The 24655-nt window shown below is 37.1% G+C and overlaps 1 protein-coding gene and 1 long non-coding RNA gene across 2 annotated transcripts; both read right to left on the minus strand.

Annotated features, from left to right (window-relative positions):
• Positions 1–8816: 8816 nt before the first annotated feature.
• On the minus strand, positions 8817–9326 carry LOC132613325 (uncharacterized). The gene has a single exon (XM_060327342.1). It carries the CDS (start codon positions 9324–9326, stop codon positions 8817–8819), a length of 510 nt encoding a protein of 169 aa, XP_060183325.1.
• A 3002-nt stretch (positions 9327–12328) lies between these two features.
• On the minus strand, positions 12329–19795 carry LOC132613770 (uncharacterized). The gene is made up of 2 exons (XR_009572099.1): positions 19072–19795; positions 12329–12921 (listed from the first exon to the last, which is right to left on the minus strand). It is a non-coding gene; the product is annotated as an uncharacterized LOC132613770 (long non-coding RNA).
• Between the last annotated feature and the right edge of the window lie 4860 nt (positions 19796–24655).

Raw genomic sequence — 24655 nt, forward strand, 5'->3', positions numbered from 1 at the left:
TTTTTTTTTGTTTTTGTTTTTGTTTTTGCAACTCTTTAATTCTAACATTTCACGTGACATGTTTAAGACTATAAGATTAAAGTACATTTTAATGCATTCTACATATCTTTAATTGACAACTTACTATTCCCTCGCTGAAGTTCCCACGGAAAAATGTTCAGTGGCTATTTCGCATCGAATGTCAGTGGGAAAATCTACATAGTAGTATTTTCACACTAAAATTTTTAAAAAAAATTCAGTGTTTTAATGAAAACTTGTTTTCCACCATGCATTTTCCCAGTGAGATTATACTGTGGGAAAGAGGTTAAAAAATTATGTTTTATAGAAAAAAAATTTCACCAAATGTTGGTGAAAAAAACCTCTATTTTTAATTTCTTACATATCGTGCTAAGTCAAAACTAGCAAACATTTTGAAACAGAGGGAGTAATTAATGCTCTCTCCGTTTCAATGTATACTGGTATTAAATTTAAAGTATGAGAATCAAATTACTCCCTCCGGTTCAACAATAGTGTCCACTTAGCCTCTAATTTTTGGTTCAAAAAGAGTGTAAACTTACCAATTGAGAAAGAATTAGCCTTACTTTTAAAGATTTATTCTTATTAACTGTTAAGTAACCAAATCTCAATAATTATTTAATTAGAAACATTAGTCAAATTATATATTTTTACCTAAAAATTAACATTTTCTTAAGGAATGTAAATGTCTAAATTGACACTCTTTTTTTTTTAAGGGAGAGAGGTACTAAATAGACATCCGGATGATATTTGATTGAAGTTGCAAAAGAGTCTTTGAAAGTTCTAATACATTTTCCGTATCATTAAAACACAGCCCACAACTTTTAGTAGCCGTTTGGCCATAAAAATTATTTGGAAATTTTACTTGTCATAGCTACTTCCAAGATCTATTTATGAATAATAATTACCTTTTATTTTATTTATTGTTCATAACTAAAATATTTTCTTAAATTACACATCATAACTAGTGTCTTATATTTCACAAGTTTCTCTTTTAAATTGGTTTCTCTCACCTCTCAAATCTATTTCTCCCACACCCTTCTCTTTCTCTCTCTCTCCGTTCCCTCTCCTGCCCCCAGATCTGTGGGATCTAATTCCCTTGCCTGGACCCAACCTCCTACTCTATCGACCCCCAATTCAGCGATCGGAGAAAGAGAAAGCTCTTCATCCGTCTCCGGCAAGGACTCTAAATCAATACAATACCACAACTCCTTATCATTAGTAGTGTTGTGACCGTGGACATATACCTTCAAAGGCCGCTTTGCCATTGAAATCAATACTCTAGGGTTTTTGGGATTTGAGGAAGTGAATTGCACGCAAGTACTCCTACTTCTCTTTCTTAGATTTGGGGATGCAGAGGACGAAGCGTTGTGTATTTGCCGTTGGATTTTAATGCCCACTTCTTCTCCGCGGCAACAGCGGTGGTTCAACGCATACTCCACCTCCGATGAGAGTTGTGGAGCTTCATGCTCACCAAGTGTTTGATAAAACGTTTCAGTATATTTCAGTGTACTGTTTCAGTATATTTCGTTGTATTTCTAATTTATGAATCAGTTTCTGATATATTTCATTGTATTCCATTGCATATACGCATACTATAATTTTATATTTCTTAAACAATCAATCATATTTCATTGTATTCCAGTGTATATTTTTCTGTATTTGGAAGTATTTTTAAAAGTTTGGAATGGAGTAATTTGGAGAGAGAAACATGGGTTGTTATGAAACTTCAACAGTTATGCGTGATACATGGTTGTTTTAATTTGACTTACCATTTAAAATGAAAGAAGAGAACTTGTTCCATAAATAAAGCCTATTTTGACTCTGCCAGATTTTGTATTTCAGTGTATTTAAAAAATGCGAACTCTGCCGGATTTTGTATTTCCGTGTATTTCCTTATATTTCAAAAACGCGAAATACAACGGAATACAACAAAAACTAGCTACGATTTGTAAATATAGAAAAAGTAGCTATAAATTGTTAGAAACTATTAAAAGGTAGCTGTTTATGTAAGTTTACCAAAATTATTTACTTTTTTCTGGAAATTCTTTTCACTTTTTTTACTTTTAGCGTTTGGCCATAAATATTCAAAATACAACTCCAGAGTTGTATTCCGGAATATCAAAAACAAGAAAAACTTGTTTTTCAAAAAAATTTCACTTTTTCACTTTTTTTACACTACATTTCATCAAAAACTACAATTTCAAAACCTATGGCCAAACACAACTCCAACTTCAAAAATTTCAAAAAAAGTGAATTTGTTTTTGGTAGTTCCAACTTCAAGACACAATTCTGAAGTTGAAGATCATATATATAGGACGAACTTCATGCTATTGTCCAGAAACCTTTTTTTACGCGGATTGTCCTTCAAAAGCACTGGTCTTTAATTTTTGTCCCTCAAATTGGTGGTCTTTAACTTTTACCCTTCGCCTAATACCCCAAGGTTCTAGGTTCGAATCCTAACTTAGTAAAAAAAAAGAAGGTATTTCACAAGACAAAAGTTTAGATTCGTAAGACAGAATTTTGCATGCAAAACTCTACCTGCAGGCAAAATTTTGATGCAAAGCTCTACCTGCAAGAAGAATTTTGCATGCAAAATTGCATGTAAGGTAGAGTTTTGTTAAGGCAAAATTCTCTCTTGCTAATCCAAACTCTACCTTGCGATTTTTATTTTTAACTGAGCGGGAGTTCAAACCCGAAACCAAGATATTTTTAGCGAAGGACAAAGGTTAAAGATTTCAAATTTGAGGGGAAAAAATTAAAGACCACCCCAAAATAAACGCATTCGTGCGAATTGTCATGCGAATTGCCCGTCCTGAAATATGAATTTTGGTATAATTTTCTTTCTCCTATCTTAAATTATTTACAATTTTTTATTTATTGATAGAGCTTGCTTGTATTGTTAAACGAATCTTAAAATGTTGTTTGAAAGGCTAATATGAACCATCATATAAAGGGCAGCCCGGTGCACTAAGCTCCCGCTATGCGCGGGATCCGGGGAAGGGCCGGACCACAAGGGTCTATTGTCGCAGCCTTACGCATAATATTGATAGCTTCCTTATCTTATATATAGGAAGAATTATAGTCGTTTGCTTGCTATTTCTTACTTATATACTTCATTAATGTTCGTTTATAGGTTCCGTGAAAATAACAGTGGGTCAAATCCACCCTCTCTGAATATTCCTAGAAATGTAAGATTCTTGGTTTAAAGTTGAGAAATTGGCATAAATAGCCATTCGTCGAAATAATAACTAGCAAATGTATATTTTGATACATAATAGTGTATATTTAGCTAGCAAATGTAAATGGTTTTGAGCGACTGTATAATGTATTACTGACATTAAATTTCAACACTTTTCAATACAGTAACAAAAAGTAAAGCAGGAGGAGGAAGTTCTACCAATTGACCTATAAGTTAAAACGGGATAATGGGCCTTAGAAAAGAAATGAGGAAAACTGGGTCATTTGCACTTCTGATCCAATTTTGTGCTGGTCACTAATCTTTGTCCCTCATAACAAACAACTTTTCACGGGGCATAATTTTATATTTTCGCGTCATAAATCTCACAACTTATGTTCCACGTACTTAAAAAACTTATTTCCCACAGGGGAAAATCCGATGTTGAAGGACAAAAATTAAAAATCAGCCCATTTGAAGTGAAAAAATTAAAGACCAGCCCATTTGAACAAACCGTGCAATTAAATGATGATAGACTGAGTAATTGCACGGTTTTGTCCTTCAAATGGATTGGTCTTTAATTTTTGACCTTCAAATGGGCTGGTTTTTAATTTTTGGCCTTCAAAATTGAACTTATCTCTAGTGGGGCATAAGTTCCTTAAGGACGCTGACATAGCTTATGAATATTATGATGCGTAACTAATGCCCCTCTAGGCATAAGTTCGATTTTGAAGCGAAAAAAAATAAAGACCGACCCATTTGAAGGGAAATTGAGGGAAAATGACCTAATTGTTATAAAATGAAGCTAAAAGAGTAATAATATTAAAGGATGAAAACCATAGAAATAGAATGACAAAAGAGGAGAGATTTTATTAGTCTTCCAAAATGTGTTACAAGTCCATTCCATATGAAAACTTATGCCTCTATTTATAGTGCTACATATGCATTCAATATATGAGATAATGGAAGAACCATTATGATGGTGGAAGATAATGGAAGAACCATGGTGATGGTGGAAGATAATGGAAGAACCATTAAGATGGTGGAAGATAATGGAAGAGGCATTATATTTGTGTAGTGGACATCCATAATATGTATTTCATAACACTCCCCCTTGGATGTCCATAGATGATGTGTATCGTTAAAAACCTTATTAGGAAAAACCCTGTGGAAAAAAGCCTCAATGAAGGAAAAAGAGTACACATATCTAGTAATACGCTTTGAGAGCTGCCTCATTAAAAACCTTACCAAGAAAAACCCAATGGGACAAAACCTTGGTTAAGGGAAAAAGAGTACAGCACGTATTTCACTCCCCCTGACGAAGACCAAAATTCAGATGTCGGAGTCTTCGCATTCCAATCTTGAATATCATCTTCTCAAGAGCTGAAGTTGGTAAAGATTTGGTGAACAAATCTGCAGGATTTTCACTTGAACGGATTTGTTGCACATCAATATCACCATTCTTCTGGAGATCATGTGTGAAGAATAACTTTGGTGAAACGTGTTTCGTTCTATCTCCTTTTATGAAACCTCATTTCAATTGGGCAATGCATGCTGCATTATCTTCATATAAGATTGTGGTTATTTTATCACATTTCAAACCACACTTTTCTCGAATGAGATGTATCATTGACCTCAGCTACACAACTTCACGGCTCGCTTCATGAATAGCTATTATCTCAGCATGATTTGATGTGGTAGCCACAATAGACTGCTTTGTAGATCGCTAAGATATGGCAGCGCCCCCACAAATAAATACATAGCCTGTTTGAGATCTAGCTTTATGTGGGTCAGATAAATACCCTGCATCGGCATAACCAACAAGATCGGGACTGCAATTGCTAGAATAAAATAAGCCCAAATCGATAGTCCCCTTTAGATACCTCAATATGTGTTTAATTCCGTTCCAGTGTCTCCTTGTAGGAGCACAACTATGTCTCGCTAACACATTAACTGAAAATGCTATGTCAGGCCTTGTGGTATTGGCAAGATACATTAGTGCACCAATTGCACTAAGATATGGTACTTCTGGACCAAGAATTTCCTCATTCTTTTCTTGAGGTCGGAACGGATCTTTATTCGGATCAAGTGATCGAACAACCATCGGAGTACTTAATGGATGTGCTTCATCCATATAAAATCGTTTCAACACTTTCTCTGTATAGGCAGATTGATGGACAAAAATGCCATTTGTCAAATGTTCAATTTGCAAACCAAGGCATAATTTTGTCTTTCTAAGATCTTTAATGTCAAATTCCTTCTTTAAATAATCAATTGCCTTTTTGAGCTCTGCAGGAGTTCCAATAAGGTTTATGTCGTCAACATATACAACAAGTACAACAAACTCCGATATTACTTTCTTTATAAAAACACATGGGCAAATTGCATCATTTGTATAGCCTTCATTTAACAAATATTCACTAAGGCGGTTATACCACATGCGCCCGGATTGCTTCAAACCATACAATGATATTTGTAATCTGATTGAATACATTTCCCGAGACTTTGAACTACATGCTTCTGGCATCTTAAATCCTTCAGGGATTTCCATGTATATTTCATTTTCAAGTGATCCATATAGATAGGCTGTAACCACATCCATCAAATGCATCTCAAGTCTCTCATGGACAACGAAACTAATGAGATAACGTAATGTTATTGCATCCATAACAGGGGAGTATGTCTCTTCATAATCAACACCAGGCCTTTGTGAAAATCCTTGTGCAACAAGGCGTGCCTTATATCTTTGTATCTCATTTTTCTCATTTTTTTTCCGCACAAAAACCCATTTATAACCAACAGGTTTAATGCCATTAGGTGTTTGGACTACAGGTCCAAAAACTTCCCGTTTGGTAAGTGAGTTTAACTCTGATTGAATTACCTCTTGCCACTTTGGCCAATCACGTCTTTCTTAGCATTCTTTAACAGATTGGGGTTCAAGATCCTCACTATCTTGCATAATTCTTGTTGCAACATTATAGGCAAAGACATAATCCACATTTATTTCCAATCGATTCAAATTAGTCCCAACATTAATTGGATTAATTGATATTTCCTCATTTTCTTGAGTCCCAGGCTCATTGCTTTCTTCAAGAATATCACTATTGCTCAAATCTCGAATTTCTTTATGAGGTTCTTTCGTAGTGTCATCTTGACCATTTGTTTTTCTTTTTCTAGGATTTCGATCCTTAGAACCCAATGGTCTACCACGCTTCTGGCGTGCTTTGGACTCGTTTGCTATGACACTAGTAGATGGTCCTACAGGGACATCAATCCGAATCGGGACATTCTCTGCAGGGATAAGTGATTTGGTAATCCTTTTCAAATCTGTAAATGTGTCTGGCATTTGATTTGCTATTTTCTGCAAGTGAATAATCTTTTGAACCTCTTGCTCACAAATAGAAGTACGTGGATCAAGATGAGACAATGATGAATTATTCCACAAAATTTTCCTTTTTATTTCATTATTCTCTCCCCCTAATTTTGGGAAAATTGTCTCATCAAATTGATAATCTGCAAATCGAGCAGTGAACAAATCTCCGGTTAATGGTTCAAGGTAGCGAATAATGGAGGGCGATTCAAACCCAAAATATATTTCTAATCTTCTTTGGGGACCCATCTTGGTGCGATGTGGTGGTGCTACAGGCACATATACGGCACAACAAAAAATTCTTAGATGGGATATATTAGGTTCTTGACCCAAAACCAATTGCAACGGAGAAAATTTATGATAGTTTGTCGGTCTGAGACGAACAAGTGTTGCTGCATGCAAAATGGCGTGACCCCAAACAGCCGTGGGCAACCTCGTTTTCATGAGTAATGGTCTTGCAATCAACTACAGACGTTTAATTAATGACTCTGCAAGGCCATTTTGAGTGTGAACATGAGCTACAGGATGTTCAACTCTTATCCCAATTGATAAACAATAATCATTAAATGCTTGGGATGAAAACTCTGCAGCATTATCAAGGCGAATAGACTTTATCGGATTATCAGGAAATTGTGCCCGTAATCGAATTATTTGTGCCAATAATTTCGCAAACGCCAGGTTGCGAGATGACAGTAGGCACACATGAGACCATCTAGAAGAAGCATCTATTAGGACCATAAAATATCTAAATGACCCACTAGGGGGGGGGGGGTGAATTGGTCCACAAATGTCCCCATGTATACGTTCCAAAAATTCAGGGGATTCAAACTCAACCTTTGTAGGTGATGGCCTAATAATTAACTTGCCTTGATAACAAGAAGGGCAACAAAATTCATTGTTTAAAAGAATCTTCAGGTTCTTTAATGGGTGCCCATTTGAATTTTCTATAATTCGTCTCTTCATTATAGATCCAGGGTGTCCCAATCGATCATGCCAAAGTACAAACGTATTGGAGTCAGTAAACTTCTGGTTTACGACAGAGTGTGCCTCAATTACACCAATTTTTGTCCAATATAAGCCAGAAGACAAAGCAGGAAATTTTTCTATAACAACTTTCTGGCCAGAGACATCGTTGGTGATACCAATATATTCAAGATTCATCTCATCCATTGTTTTAATATGGTATCCATTTTGACGGATATCTTTAAAACTTAATAAGTTCCTTCTGGACTTAGGAGAGAACATGACATTGCTTATAATGAGTTTTGTTCCCTTAGGTAAAATTATGGTGGCTCTTCCGGAGCCTTCAATCAAACTAGTACTACCAGATATGGTATTAACTTTTGCCTTACCCATAAGTAAATGAGTAAAATATTTCTTGTATTTGAATATCGTGTGTGTAGTAGCAGAATCAATCAAACAAATGTCTTCATAATTTGATTTTAATCCAAACTTGCTTTGAGAATAATCCATATCTTCAAGTGAAATTACATACACAAAATTAAATTAATACCCATTAAATATTAACACTTATACACATATAAAGTCAAGGAGGTTAGATAAAAATAGTTTCACGTATTTTATCCGGTAAAATGAAGTACTGACATATTCATTACCATGACTCGTGCAAAAAAACAAGTTGACAAGCTATCATCCATGTGACTTGTTACCACATCCCTCCAATTAGAAACTTAATAGGGTATAACCATGTTATACACATCTCAATCTATGCTAACAAGCTATAGAATAAAAGTACCAAGAGACATGAATTAAATATGTAACTGTAAAAATGAAATAGCATAACACTGCAATTTATACCACTAGATTTGATAAACCAATTCCCATCTTTCCAGTTCGCTCTTTAGTAGTATATTAATTCTATTATACTTCAAGTATAAAGTGTAGTGATTAAAAGGATGCAAAGTGTAGATAAAATGAAAAATCTTGTCGGCCAGAGGAATAGAAGAAGTAACAAGATATAGATAATTCAAACTCCAATGAATTGGTGTCATAAGTTTATAAATCTCCCAAAATACTCACTGAGCCTCTATAATTAGTAAGCAGAGGATACTAATACCAATATTAAAATATTATTTAATCAAGACAAACCAGATTTAAATTTTTTATTAATAACTGACTATAACAAACTTACTAAATCTAGACTAATTAAAAATAGTACTCATGTAAACAATTACTGGCACATGGTCTTTTATTCATCAACTATTACGACTAGTAAAAATTAAAATAAACAACTCAATCATCTCTAACCACAAAACCATCACCAATCAAGTGATCTATCTTTCGTTCAGGGTGCTCAAAGAAATCTGCTACATCCAAGTGTATGATGTCAATTTGATTTTCAGAGATAAAATTAGCTTCGGGATTTTTCTCTTTCCTTTTAATTGACACCTGATAAAGCTCAACCAAGTGCTTTGTCGTACGACAGGTACGTGACCAGTGTACACTTCCACCACATCGATAGCATTTGTTTTCTGAGCCACGTGCTTCTGGCACTTCATGCATATCATCCTTCTTTTTCCCCTTTTGGTGGTGATTTTTCTTTGAAGAGTGATTAACACCAGGAAAATAATTTCTTCTTTGACCATTATAACCACCACGACCATGACTATTATCACGACCACGACTATTATCATGACCACGACCGGGGCCACGACCTTTTCCACGCCTGGAGTCGTGGGCATACACCTCATTCACTTCGGGGAGTGGTGCAACGCCAGTAGGTCGATTCTCGTGATTTTTCATCAGCAAATCATTATTTTGTTCAGCCACAAGAAGATAAGCAATCAAATCACAATACTTTGTGAAACCTTTCTCTCGATATTGCTGCTGCAGGAGCACATTCGAGGCATGAAAAGTGGAGAACGTCTTTTCCAGCTTATCAGAATCACTAATCGTTTCTCCACATAGTGTCAATATAGAAGTAATTCTGAACATCTCAGAGTTATACTTCATAACTGATTTGAAATCTTGTAGCCTTAGATTGATCCATTAATGTCGTGCTTTTGGGAGGAAGACCATCTTCAGGTGGTCATACCTTTCTTTCAAGTTTTTCCATAAAACGAGTGGATTCTTAATAGTAAGATATTCAATTTCCAGGTCCTCATCAAGATGATGACGCAAGAATATCATAGCCTTGGCATTTTCTTGGTTGGATGCTTTATTATTTTCTTTAATAGTGTCTCCAAGACCCATAGCATCAAGATGGATTTCAGCATCTAGCACCCATGATAGGTAGTTCTTGCCCGAAATATCAAGGGCAACGAACTCGAGTTTTGTAAGGTTAGCCTAAAATAGAGAGAATAAAAATATTACCTTAACCTTCAAAAATTCCTTGAGACGGTAGAGTCTCGTGCTGATAACGTGTTATAAAATGAAGCTAAAAGAGTAATAATATTAAAGGATGAAAACCATAGAAATAGAATGACAAAAGAGGAGAGATTTTATTAGTCTTCCAAAATGTGTTACAAGTCCATTCCATATGAAAACTTATGCCTCTATTTATAGTGCTACCTATAAAAGATGAAGAGCATAGATGATTACTGGATATAAAACTTTTCATTTCCAATTTAAAAAAAATAATTACTACCCCCGTCCCAATTTAGGTGGCACGTTGTAGATTTCGAAATTCAAACAAGTTTTTTTTTTTTACCATAATTTTTTCATATAAATTTTAATATTTTGAATTATCAATTATAGTACCTTTTATGTAGTTTTCAAATATGTAAAATTTATGTCAAAAAACGTAAAGATTCGATGCCCGAATTCATAGTCAAAAGTAAACTATTTGACTCTCGAAATCCGAATGGCCCAAAAAATTGGGACAGAGGGAGTATTTAAAAAAGTAGATTCCTTGCTGTGGTTATAACTTGAGTAATCCAAAGTTAAACAAGTTGAATAGTCCTCTTCGAAAATAAAAGTTCTTAAGCTAAATGGATTAGTTAGCAGTTAAAACATTTTCATGTAAGCACGATTAATGAAAAAATGACCTAATAATACTACTTAAGACTCTATATTACAAAATATAAGGATACTTTTTCTTATTTACAAAATATACCAATTTAATTACAAAACATAATGGATTTGAAAAAAATAAAGTCCATCCTTCCCTTTTCCCTTTTCTATCACAATCTGTCTAGATCTGGAAAAAAAATCAACTGACCCTTCCCTTCTCCTTCTCTATCACAATCTGCCCAGATCTGGAAAAAAACCGCTTGTCGATGCTCTGTTCCGTCCATGATTTCCGGCACTACCCTAACTTTTCAACGAGGCGATTCTCAATCTCTTTCTCTTCTTCATCAACAAAGCATACTTGTCGACAAGTTTTTTATCTCCTGTTGTTAGCTGTGATTCTAATCATAAGTCGCTATGGTTAGAGTTGTGGTACTGCATGTAATTCAGACCAAAGAGACACCCTCAGTGATTTCATGGACCCTTGATCTAGCCTAATGTTCATTTGGCTTTTGATTTAGCTCTTGTATAACAACTAAGAAGCATAGAACTTAAGCTTTTTATCTCCTGTTGTTGCTAAAAAATTTGAATATTTTGAATTTTATATTCAACAAATTTTGTATTAAATATTGTATGAAAATTGTATACAAATTGTTGTAGTTGTTTTATATTTCATCTGAATTTCGAAGCGAGATTCAAAATTATATTAAATTTGTATCGAAATTATATATAATGGTGTTGTAGTTGTATTAAATTTCCAAAAAACTAACATGAATTTTATACATTTTTTTTTTACAGTTATATGCATATTTCATACTGTTTTTATAAAGTTTTAATATACGAAGAATGTGAGAATTCTAAGCCTTGAGCGAGATATATACATATTTCATACAGTTTTCATACACAAAAATTTGAGCGAAATTTTTAAGCCTTGAGCGAGATATACATATTTCATACAATTTTCATACACAAAATTCTGAGCGAAAATTTTAAGCTCTGAGCGAGATATACACATTTCATACACAAAAATTTTCGTACACAAAAATTTTCGTACATGTGTTGTAAGAAATCTGTTGGTATATTTTGTAAACTGAAAAGTATCGTCATATTTTGTAAATATATCCTGTTGTTATGTACATTGATACGCCCAAATTACGCCTTAAATATCAGGAGTAACCGGTCGTTGTTAAATATAGAACCCAACTAGGTTGGGTCGAATCCCACAGAGAATACAGTGAATAAATATACTTATCAAGTGTAATGCTCGACTATTAGTTTATATCTCAAGGGAGGGGAGAATATAATAGTAATTGATTTGATGTTTGTTCAATAATAACTAAAAGGTGTTGTTATAAGATGTAAACTATTGGAGAAAGGGACTAAGGTTGCAGTTCCAATGGGAAGTAATGCGAGTGGGTATCAATTCAACCCCTTTAAATGTCTAGATGCGATTAACGATGAATTATTTAATTTTATCAAAAGTCTTTCGACCAAATTGATAAATATCATTACTAAGCTTTCTCAAGCCTTAGAATGTGGAGAATGTAAATACCCAATATACTACAAATTAGCTATCCTATCTCTAGCTCAAGCTATTAGATGGGTTTAATGACCCAAATCCTTGCTATCTAACCCTTTTCCTAACTTCCACCTTCTTTCTCAAGCAAAGCGAAAGTACTTAGGCACAAATAATGTTTGCAACCATCAAGAGACGTTAAAGCATGAAGAGTTGATAGAATGCATCATTAACATATAAATGAAGTACAAATATGAAACTCAATCACATAACTAACACATTTGGTCTCACAACCTTAGCTAATGGGTTTAGCTAAACATTTGCATTAAGTAAGAGACAAAGATAAATAATGTAGCATAATGCTTACAAAGCTTTTTGGAAGAAAGCCACAAAATAAAGTGCAGGATTCTTCTTTAAAGCTCCTACAACCAATAATAAATGTTTCCTTCACAAAAAGACAATAATAAGTGCAGAGTATGTCTTTTTCAAAACCGTAGGAGGGTATTTATATCCCCCAAAAAACGTGCATAAAGTTTAGACAAAAATAACCTTGCAGATGCATGTTGTGTCGCAAGGCAAACATGCGAGACGCGAAGCATGCTCAACAGCCGGATGTTATGCTCTTGACTTCAGGCTTCCCAAATTTCGGACAGGGTTTGCGTTAACATTGTAGTATCGCAAGTTTAACATGTGAATCGCCTGTTGATCTCGCAAATTGCGCAACCTTTCATCTCTCTTATTCAGTGGCCTGTCATGCTATGCGGTGCAATTGTGGATCCGCAAACATGACATGCGGTTCGCATGTTGTGCAAAAGTGTGTCCTTGGCCTGTTTTTCTTCATTTTGCTCCTTTATGCGTTCTGAATATCTTTACCTACAAAAATGACAAAAACATGCTAAAAGTAAAATAAAAAGTGCTTGAAAAGTAAAACCAAAAGTGCTTGAAGAGTCACAAAAGCCTAAGGAATAAGTATCAAACGTGCCGTAATTTCACGGCTCATCAACACCCCCAACTTAAACTTTTGCTTGTCCTCAAGCAACTAAAACACAACCAAAACACATGACAGGTGTTCAAGCATTTCAAAGATAACATTGGCTACGATGGTGATAGTGATCAGTTACAAGCATGCATTTGAGATATGATTACCTCTAATTCTACTTTTTGCAAAACAGTGCACATTTTCAGAAGTTGAGCAATAACCAAACGTTTCACTCAGTGGTGCAATGTAATTAGCTTTAAGGAAATGGCCTCAAATTCTAAGTCAAGAAGAAAGTTTTTCATCAAGCTTTGTAATCCACATGCCCTCACAAAAGACCAAAGAAAGTCCCAGAATACACATATTCACAACAATGAATGGGACAATAGACGAAAGAGAAGAGAATAACTCACACTCCAAGAATATGTACAAGTGCACAAATATGATGCCATAGGCTTGCCCTTTAAGTATTTCTCCACTAATGTAAATACACCTCATTCAAAATCAATTAGGACTTGCGGGTAGTAATGAAGGCTCAAGGTCAGGGTAGGGTTGATTTTGGATAAGAGTGACTTGAGACCTCCCTAAGCAATGCCACAACGCTTTGTTCTTGAAATTTTCTTATTTTTCTCTCTTTTCATGCCACCCATTAGTAATAACCAATATTTTCAGCAAAGGACAACTATTACTTATAATTAGACACGTTATATATATATATATATATTAAAAAAAATCACTTCGACTTCACCAATTTCCAGCCGCCACCCCGAACTTAGGCCTTTTGACCAATGTTTGCGTTTCCGAATCACTTAGGGAGAATTGGCATCAAATGATGAGTCAATGTGAATAAAAGGGTAGGGCTTGTGATATGGTTGCTAACAAAAGAAAAGGAGTTAAGGTTCAAAGGTTGACTAAGGGAGAACATGCAATGGGTAGGAAATTTAAGGTTTAGTGATAATCCAAGGAAAGCCTAATATCCTTTTTCAAGCAAGGTGTAGTTTAGGATTTCTCCTTGATATACTTTCCGGGCAAGTTCTAGATCACAATTATGCACAAGACAAGAATGATAAAAACCTCACGCACATAGCACATGGATTACTACACTATTTTCTAATTACTTCCCAACCAGACCTTCGCGGCGAGTAGATACTTATCAGCAAACACTATGTCACCAAGTGAATCATGTCATATATATATATATATATATATATATATATATATATATATATATATATATATATATATATATATATATATATATCAAATGAACATATATATGCTATAACTGATCAAACCATCATTATACAAGTCAAGTTGCTTTGCAATACTTTAACCAAAAGCTATAAAATCCTGATTTTGCAAAACCCCATAACGACAAAAGCATGAGCTATATGAGCTACCCCAGCCCCCAAAAAAATATATGCAATGTCCTCATATGCATCTAATACACAAAATAAGGAGGTAAGGAGCTTCCTGTAACGCCTTAAGCGTCCGGACAAGCAGCCTTAGGAGCATGAATCTAGATAGTCAGGATCGCCTCCAATGGTGGTGTGAGGTTAGGCGACCCACCCAATGGCTCCTGAATGGGGTCGAACGTACCAGTCCCACTAGACTGTGCAGGATCACCATATGTGCCTAAGGTCTTAATTTGCTCCTCTATCGACCTCTGCACCCCCACCATGTTGTCTATATCATCTCTATCAACTCCGGCCGCCAGGGCCTCCTTGCGAGCTCTATCCAACCTCTGATTCTCATCATCATCATCATCATGCTCACTCTCATTTTCTTTTTCTGCCTCCTCGTCGGCTTCCTCAGAAGCATGGTCATCCTGTGGCTCAGTGGGCTTTTTGGCGAAAAACTCTACCGCTCAGGGTAAGATAGGGCCAATATGGGAAGCGTCAAACTCCCGACTCGCTGCACGAGCCTGTGCCAAATCAGCTCGGATAGAGGGAAAGTCCTTCGCACTACCACCTTCGACTCGCTCCAATCGGAGTTCGATCGACGTCAACCGATCATTCAGTTTATTATGTTCTCTTTTTACTTCTTCAAGTGCTGCAACCTGTGGTGCCAATGCCAGCGCCATGGCACCCTTGATAAACACAGGCAGCTCAATCACCAGCTTGTTCACCTTGTCATCCGCAAGGCAGATCAATCACATGCCCTCCCTGGGGATATTGGACCCTGATGCTGAAGCTGAGGGTGTGTCCCTGGAAGTGGAAGGGGTTGTGTACGTAACTGCTATCGGAGCGCCTGAAAGCTCGAGACCCGAGTGGGCGGTAGGAATAGTCGTGCTCTAACTCTGAGTGCCCATAATGTGTGGGTCTAGCTTTGCAACTGATCCCCGCGAGTGCTCAGCCTCTTTTCTCCTTTTTACCCCGGGTTCAAGTCTGGTGATGTCAATTGTTTCATCCGCTATTAAAGATATATCAATCTTCTCGAACTGGGGAACCCCAAATTTTTGATAAAGGGCAGTGATCATGCAAGGAAAGGGCAATGATGTATTTTATTATTGAGCCCGTTTCTTTATCTCCTGCTAGATAATCTCCCCCAAATTCACCGGATACCCCGACATGAGCGAGGCGATTAGGACTACCTTCTCAATGGAAATCCCAGTATCATTCTTGGATGGCAGGATTCTGGAGGACACGATGGACAACCACGACTTAGCTTGAAGGCTAAAGGTACTCTTGTGGATGAAAACTGCTGGATCTATCCAGTTTGGTGTCCCAGTAGCAATAACTGACGCTGTTGTCATGCCCTATTTTTAACGAGTTAAAACTAGTTCACAACTTATGACTATGTTTCCTCTGGTTTTGTAAATTTCAGAGTCGCCACCTAATTTTAGGGAATATTAGGAAACCATTTGTGAAAAATGTAAACTCCATTTTTTAGTCTTTGAAACCTGTGAGATTCTAGGTAAGGGTTTTATTTACCCCGAGGGGAAGGTATTAGGCATCCCTTAGAGCCTATCCGAAAACAGTCTTTAAACTTAGTTTAATTTAACACTAGAGGCGAATTATTTAATTATTTATTATCACCTATTTAAAGAATTGCGGAAAAAGAAAACTACTCTCTCAAAGCTATTTGTATAAAACAAAAAGTTTTTAACGTAATTGTAGCTATGTGAGTAAATGCATATATAAAGGAAGTAGTTAATGCTAATGTGTGCATGAGGAAAGTATGTATGACATTTATTTTATATGAGAATAGTAAGTGTCATATAGAATAAGGTGTATATTTTTTTTTAATAAAAAAATAATCTACATACGTGATAGTATATCCTAGGTGAATACTAAAAAATAATTATGATGACACGATAATACTATAGGTATACATATAATGAAAATACGACCAAGGGAATTAAATAAAAAATAAGATAGTACAGATATGGTATGCGTATATGGAAATAGTATGTTGGTATACACATAATTAATACAAGATGTAAAATTATATGTATTAGGAATATATATCGTTTTCAAAGGAGTTATGTATGTATATTTTGGAAGATGAGGTATTGTGTGATTGTCGTATACAATGTATACTAAAGATAAGTATTTATAATATAATGTACATACGTATGCATGTGATGAGAAAATGATTAAAGGTATTTAAAAGATTTTTATTTTTTCGGTTAATTTCCTTTAGTCGGAAATCACTTTAACCTGGCAGACTTTTGATGGAAAAAAAAATACATGAGCAATTATTATTTTTAACACGCGTAAGCCAAGATTAATTATTCAAGGGGAGAGGAAAAGTAGTGACTAAATTTACCATCATACTAACTATTTTCCATAAGTTCCTGCGTAAGCGAGAAACGAATGTGCTACAAATACAATCCATAAAAACTGTTAGGCAAGAATATAAACATGTATAGACATGATAGCACGAAGACACGAAATTTAAAGAGAGGAAGGGAGACGGAGACGCTAGACACGAGCAATTAAATCCTGCAACTGGCGGTTCTCTGATATGGGCAGAATTCGGAGTTGCCATAACTCCAAATGCTCCCAAGGTTCCTCATGAAAAAAGAAAAGATAAAGATAAGGATTAGAAACAATTCTCAACAAAGAAAAAGGAACCTATATAACTTTAATTAATGAGAGCTAGATAAAAGAATCAAGACGACAGTACTAGCAAGCTGTTCTAAAACAGTTTGTTCAATTTTTATTTTTTTTCAGCAAGATACCAAAAGTGCTAGCAAGCTGCTCTTTAAAATGCAGCCACTGTTAGGCTTCAAACTGTCTTAAGATATGCTATTTTTTTTTTTCAAAATGCAGCAATAATTTGGCTTAAAAGTGCAGCGACAATCTGCTCCAAATGCAGCCAACAGGTAACCCCAAAAATGTTTTAAAATGTGGCATTTTCACCCTCAAAAACATAGCAATCAGTTGGCCAAAATGCACTCAGTAAATCAGTCCTAAAATGTGGTAAAAATGGCCTAAAACACAGTAGAAAATGGCCTAAAAACGCAGGCAGTAAATCAGTCCCAAAATGGGGTTAAAATGCCCTAAAACATAGTAGAAAATGGCCAAAAAACGCAGGCAGTAAATCAGTCCCAAAATGGGGTGAAAATGGCCTAAAACACAGTAGAAAATGGCCAAAAAACGCAGGCAGTAAATCAGTCCCAAAATGGGGTGAAAATGGCCTAAAACATAGTAGAAAATGGCCGAAAAGCGCAGCAGCAGTTTGGTTAGAAACGCAACAGTAAAGGACTTAAAGACACAACAACAAATGACTCGAAAATGCCATAGTGGCTGCCTCAGGTGCAGCAGTGATCATCTGCCCAAATGCAACAGCCAAGGGCCTAAAAAACACAGCAGCTCATGGTCCAAACTTAGCGGCAAAAAGGCAGCAGCAACTTAGCTCTGGCATACAGCAAGTATGGCAACATAATGGCCAGGATTGCAATGGTTCATGGCTCAAACTAAGAGCTCAAGTGCAACCACTATCTTGCCTTAGAATATAACAACAAACTTACCAAAAATACAGTGATACACAAAATGAAAAAAAAAAAAAAAACAGCAACTCAATATGGCTAAATGTGGCAGCAGTAACCTATGCAAATATGACAATTTGAGAGCTTCCTAAATGCAGCAAGTTTTCCAGGTTTTCAATGGGTCAGAACAAAGACAAAGGACCTTTACCACTCAATCAGACAGCTGAATTGGAAAGACCAAAAAAATAATCATGCTGGAAAACTAAAAATGTAATTCGTGGAAAGGAAAGGAGAATTACAACCTTAACACATAGAGTTTAACTATACTAACTTGTTTTATGGAATACCAAATTTTCATTGAGATAGAAAACAGGCAACATGCACTTAACACACAGGGGATTTTAGGACTACGACCTACTGCTCCCTGATTCTTCCTTACTTCTTTTCTTTTTTTTTTTTTTTTAGATCAAAACATCAAAATAGTAACTTTTTCCTCTCAAGTTATACGATATCATAGAATATTCACACATCGATCTCAAGAAAGGTTCATGGTGAAACAGCCCCCAGGAAAGATAGAATTCACACGAGCGACATGATAATTGCACATCCGACAATTCGAACGAACGAGGCTGTTTTTTCTCACGACTTCTCCGAGCCAATAATATGAAGAAAAAAAATGAATTTATTAATCACCCTAAGCAAAAGTTAAGCTCAACAACGTCACTTCAATTAGTTACATATTCCTATATACATCTTAGAACAATACATATGAACAAGACCAAGAAATGCATTCTTATTCTTATTCAAGTCACCAGAAAAAAAAAACCTTAGCTACACTGTGTAAGCACACCAAAACAGCCCCGAAACAGCCCTTCAAAATTAAAGACAACTAATTTAAAGCAAGACGACGTCACTGTTCACATGTTCTTCAAGTTAAATTATCATTCTTCCTAAGTATAATAGCTTGTATTAACCATTTCGTCGCACATTCAGAGTACACAGAGCAACAAACAGATTTAAATAGGTCGAGACGACGCAAACGACAAAACCACTCAACGACTACATTTTACTTCTAAGAAATTAAAGACGAAGATAGGGCGAATGTGATTACCTTCTATGTGACAGCGACCTGAAGCTATTGTCGTCGTCGAGTCTCCGAATCCGCTCAGAGTGGTCCTTGCTCAGTCGAGAACCGAAGGAGGGGATTTCGACAACCAAAAACTTAAGAGTTAGGAATAGTATTTTCTGAAAATCCAAACTTAGTTTTCAGTAGTGAAAACGTTTGTTCAAGAGGTAATTTTTTAATACTTGAACTTGTTAACTTAAAGGGGATTTTCTACACTTGAAACTTGTTTTTCTTAAATGGGATTTTCTCTCCTTTTCCAACCTCGTCTCAAAACAGCCGAGGAAGGCCTGTATTTATAGGTAAACACTGAGGGTTTCAACAGCTTCTTCAAAGGGAAATTTGCCTTTGAATTTCGAATCAAAAGAGGGGGAAAAAATCTGAAACTTCGAAAAGAGGAAAAATGAAGAAAAGTGACGGATTTTCACCTTTTCAAGTGGGTTTGATGGCTGTGGATTCGCTCTTTCCCGTTCTCAATCGACCTTTTTACGAGTCGTCAAGCTCCATTTCAGAAAAAGGGAGATGGGTGACAGGAGAAAAGGTGACTGGTGAGGCCAGTGGCGTCGCTGACCACGTTAACCCAGCGGTCCGACGGCGTGGCAGTGCTGACGAGGTGATGGAAGTGACGTGACGGGGTGGGATGGCGGCGTCATTTGGTTAGCTGTTGGTTGAAGGGGAGAGAAGTTCGTTTGGTTGGGATGGAAATGGGGGTTGTTTGGTTGAAAGAGAAAGAGTTAGGGATTTTGTTTGGTTAAGGCTGATTTTAGGTGGTCTTGGGCCGGGTCGGGTCGGCGGGGAATTGGGCTGGGGCGGCTGAGTATTGGGTTGGGGCGGTTGGGCCATTGATTTGGGTCAAGGGTGAAGGGAAATTGACCCAATATTGTGGATAGTTGATTTAATTTCTAATCTCTTTTTACTTCAATCAATTAATTAAAATATGCTTCTTTGTCTTAATTAATTCCCCACAAAAATGTATACCTATATAAATTATGACACAAGTAATTTAATATACGCATTTAGTTTAAAAAATAGAGTAAAAGATGATTAATACGGTAATAAGTAAGATTAAAGGAAAAATGTCAATGCCAATATTGATATACGAATATCAACATTTTTTTTTTCGAATGATTTTAATTATGAAAAAAAATGTTTCGTCCTTTTCAATTATAAAATATGATGTTTGGTCATTTTTAAGAGACCATAAAAATGTTCTTGATTTTAGCGAAATATATCTCGAAAAATAGTGTGATAATTAGCGAAAATATTCCAAACTCATTTTCGGGGAATTTTCACGACTGAGAAGCATAGTGAAATTAATTAAATAAAAAGGAGGGCCAAAATTGGGTGTCAACAGCTGCCCACTCACGATATTCAATTGGAACTTCCTTTCGTCGAGTATACTCAGAATAAGCAGGTGGCCATTGCCCTTCAATTCATTTTCTCGGCGCCCACATATGTACAAATTTATTTCTTCGACTGAACAGTCCACCTCAACACCCCTCACTGGCACCCAATTAATGTGGTCAGTTGATCTTTTGGGTTGACGACGCCCTCTTTGTTGTTCAATAAGACCCCATAATTGGCATAGAATTCCCGGACTAATGTTTGGCAGTACTCTCCTGGAGGGTTCAGGAAAGACTCCCACCGCTAGGCTTCCAACTTTTGTACTAATCCGGGGTAGGGCTCCCGTAGCCCATTACGGCTCACCTGTTGTCTCCTCATGGAAGCCCCGTGTGAGGTTACCATCCTCCTTGACCCTGTACCACGAGTAGTACAGTGCTTTGGAGCCCTCAACAGCAACCTGGATGTCATGCTTAGCCTTTCTTTGCCTCATCGCTACATCAATATCACTCTCCGGCACCCCCGTTGTTACTCTAGCAGGTTGAGATACATGTGGTGTAATCTGAGTTGTAGACGTCCCCTCTTCACACTGAGGGACGTCAGTAATTGGAGCCTTCCGCTTACGCGAACCGACTGCCTGATTATCCGCAGCAGGGGGTGTCCTTTGATCGGGTGGTTCTCGCCATCTTGCAACTACAAGTTCAAACTATCTTTATGATGTTCTGAATTGCAAAATACAAAACAAAGCGGATGTAAAACCAAGCAATGAATTCATGTTGGTGACACCAGCTGCGAGCACAACATGCGTGACGTATAGAATGACTTGCGTCTCGCATGTAATGTCGCAACATGTGACAATGGAGTAAAAACTCAATCATGCAGTGTTGTCACACTTTGCGGGACAACTGTGACTCCGCATGTCTGACATACAAGTCGTATGTTGTGTCACAAAGTGTGACAACAAAGTCTTAATCTTATGAAGCTCTTGTCACACTTTGCGAGAAAATTGTGACTCAGCATGTTTGACATGCGAGTCGCATGTTGTGACGCAAAGTGTGACAGCCACTGCCATTCCCTCTAACTCACGCCCATTCGCAGGACTTGTTCTATACACCCATTCACAGGACTTGTTCCCTTAAGTGGGTCATCACACCGTCTATCATTGGGAGAAGCGATGAATTCAAGCGGAAAGAACAACTCGGAACAAGTCGACTATTACTTAAGCAAATAGGGTCTTTGGGGTATTTCATCGAGCATAAAGTAGGCGGCATCAACGCAAGTGAAAATTCAGAAACAGTAGGTACTCAGACTTCCCCATAACACCTACCAAGCAAATAAGAGAGCCCAACACTTATTCCTGGGTAGCAACACCAAATATTTATTTAAAAGCAAACTATTTTTTAGACAACCTCAAATCAATGATTTTACAGGATCATCAAGGTGTACTTAGCATTAATAACCAATTAACAGGAAGTTTTAGAGCCTAACACATCTTCTTACCATCTACCATAAGAGTAAAAGAGTGTATACCTGAATTTCACAGAGGAAGAAGAAATGAAAGCCTTGTTCTACAACTAATCATTGGGAACACACAATAAGGACGATTTTCAGTAGTGCTAAGGCAAAATTAGCAGATGGAAGAGAGAGGAGAGGAGATGGAACGACTAAAGGGCGAAATTTAAAAATGATCGGATAGCTGTGGGATTTATTGCTTTTAAAAGAAAATTAACGGGTCGGGTCGGGTCAGTTGACCCTCGTCTCACTTACCTGTGGCACACTTTGCGGCACATGATGCGTCACACACATTATGTTTGCGGGATTGCAGTACAAACGCAAACCTTGTCAGAGTGGGGCCAGTTCCTTACTCTGGTGGCAACACTTGTGACTTCACATGCGATTTAGCAGGTTGAACATGCGAAGCTGCAGTGATATAGTATAGTGTGCTTAAGTTGTTTTTAAATCCTTGACTCTTCTCACCCTCCCAACACTTAGGCATATTCTCTTGGTCATTCCATATACAACTCCAGTTTGCTCCCAAACACTGAAACAACAAAACACACACATAACAAAACATATGCACAAAACAAAACAACAAAATAACAACTTGGGTTGCCTCCCAAGAAGCGCTTGATTTTACGTCGCGGCACGACGTTGTTACTTTTGTTTCATGGTTCATTGAGATATATCTCCTCAATACTCTTTGTCTCCAACTCATTTGGGAGGCCCAAGTATTGTTTAACCCATTGCCTATTTACTTTGATACAATCTCCATTTGGACAAGCAATTTCGATCGCTCCATGCGGGAACACTTGCGTTACTTCAAAGGGCCCGGACCATTTGGATTTCAATTTTTCGAGAAACAACCAGAGCCTTGAATTGAACAACAATACGCGATCCCCGGGGCTAAATTCTCTTTGCAAGATCTTCTTATCATGGAAGGGTTTCATGCGGGCCTTGTAGAGTGAAGAGCTAACATACACTCTAAATCAAAATTCATTAAGCTCGTTAAGTTGTTCCAACCTCAAGTTTGAGGCATCACCCCAATCTAGATTCAACTTTTTCAAGGCCTACAATGCCTTATGTTCGAGTTCCACCAGAAGATGACAAGCTTTACCAAACACTAATTGATATGGAGACATGCCAATTGGTGTCTTGTAAGCTGTTCGGTATGCCCATAGAGCATCATCCAATTTCTTTGACCAATCGGTCCGGTTAGCATTCACTGTTTTGGATAGTATGCTCTTGATCTCCCGATTTGAAACTTCAACTTGACCACTTGTTTGGAGATGATACGGGGTGACAACTTTATGTTTGACTCCATACTTCTCAAGAAGAGTCTTGAATAGCCAATTGCAAAAATGAGAGCCCTCGTCACTAATGATTGCTCTTGGAGTCCTAAACCTTAAAAAAATATGCCGCTTCAAGAATGCAGTGACACTTCTTCCTTCATTGTTAGGGAGTGCGAAGGCTTCCACCCATTTGGACACATAGTCAACCGCCATAAGAATGTACTTGTTATTGTAGGAACTTACAAATGGACCTATAAAATCAATGCCCCAAACATCGAACAATTCAACTTCAAGGATCGATGTCATTGGTAGCTCATGCCTTCTTGATATGCCCTCATGCCTTTAACATTGATCACATGCTTTTACAAAGTCATAGGCATCTTGATAGATTGTTGGCCAATAAAAGCCACTTTGAAGAACCTTACTCGCCGTTTTTGAGCTACTATGATGCCCCCCCCCCCAGGTGATGAATGACAAGCCTCAACGATAGAAATCATCTCCGCTTCGGGAATGCACCTCCTTATGATGTTGTTGGCGCAAACCCGAAATAGATATGGCTCATCCCAATAATATTTCCATACATCACTCAAGAATTTCTTCTTTTGATGGAAGCTCAAATCATCCGGCATAATGTCGCTTGCGTGAAAGTTAGCAAAATCGGCATACCAAGGGATCATGTCATGTGACCCCGCCATTACTTACTTATCTGGAAATGACTCATTGATTTCTAGGCCATCTAATGGATGCCCACCCTCTTCAAGACGAGACAAGTGGTCCGCCACTTGATTTTCACAACCCTTTTTATCTTTGACTTCAAAGTCAAACTCTTGCAAGAGAAGGACCCAACGTATCAACCTCGGTTTGTATCTTTCTTAGTCATGAGGTAACGTAGAGCCGCATAATCGGTGTGAACAATCACATGGGTTACCAACAAATAAGCTCAGAACTTCTCGAAAGCAAACACAATAGAAAGCAACTCTTGCTCGGTGATAGTGTAATTTATTTGGGCACCGTTTAGAGTCTTGCTTGCATAGTAAATTGGGCGGAAGATCTTATTACGCTTTTGGCCAAGAACAGCCCCCATGGCAATCCACTTGCATCACACATCAACTCAAAGGGTTGGGACCAATCCGGAGCAATGATGATAGGAGCCGATATGAATCTCTCTTTTAAGCCCTCAAATACCTTCAAACAAGTATCATCAAATACAAACTTCGAGTCCTTCTCCAAAAATTTGCATAGAGGTTGGATATTTTTGAAAAATCCTTGATGAATCTTCGATAAAACCCGGCATGCCCAAGAAAGCTACGAACACCTTTGATGGATATTGGGGGAGGAAGCTTGACAATAACCTCAATTTTAGCTTGATAAACCTCAAGCCCCTTTTCCGAAATCTTGTGTCCCAAGACAATGACTTCTCTAACCATGAAGAGACACTTCTC

The sequence above is a fragment of the Lycium barbarum genome, chromosome 10, assembly GCF_019175385.1.
Source record: "Lycium barbarum isolate Lr01 chromosome 10, ASM1917538v2, whole genome shotgun sequence".
Classification (NCBI taxonomy): Eukaryota; Viridiplantae; Streptophyta; class Magnoliopsida; order Solanales; family Solanaceae; genus Lycium; species Lycium barbarum.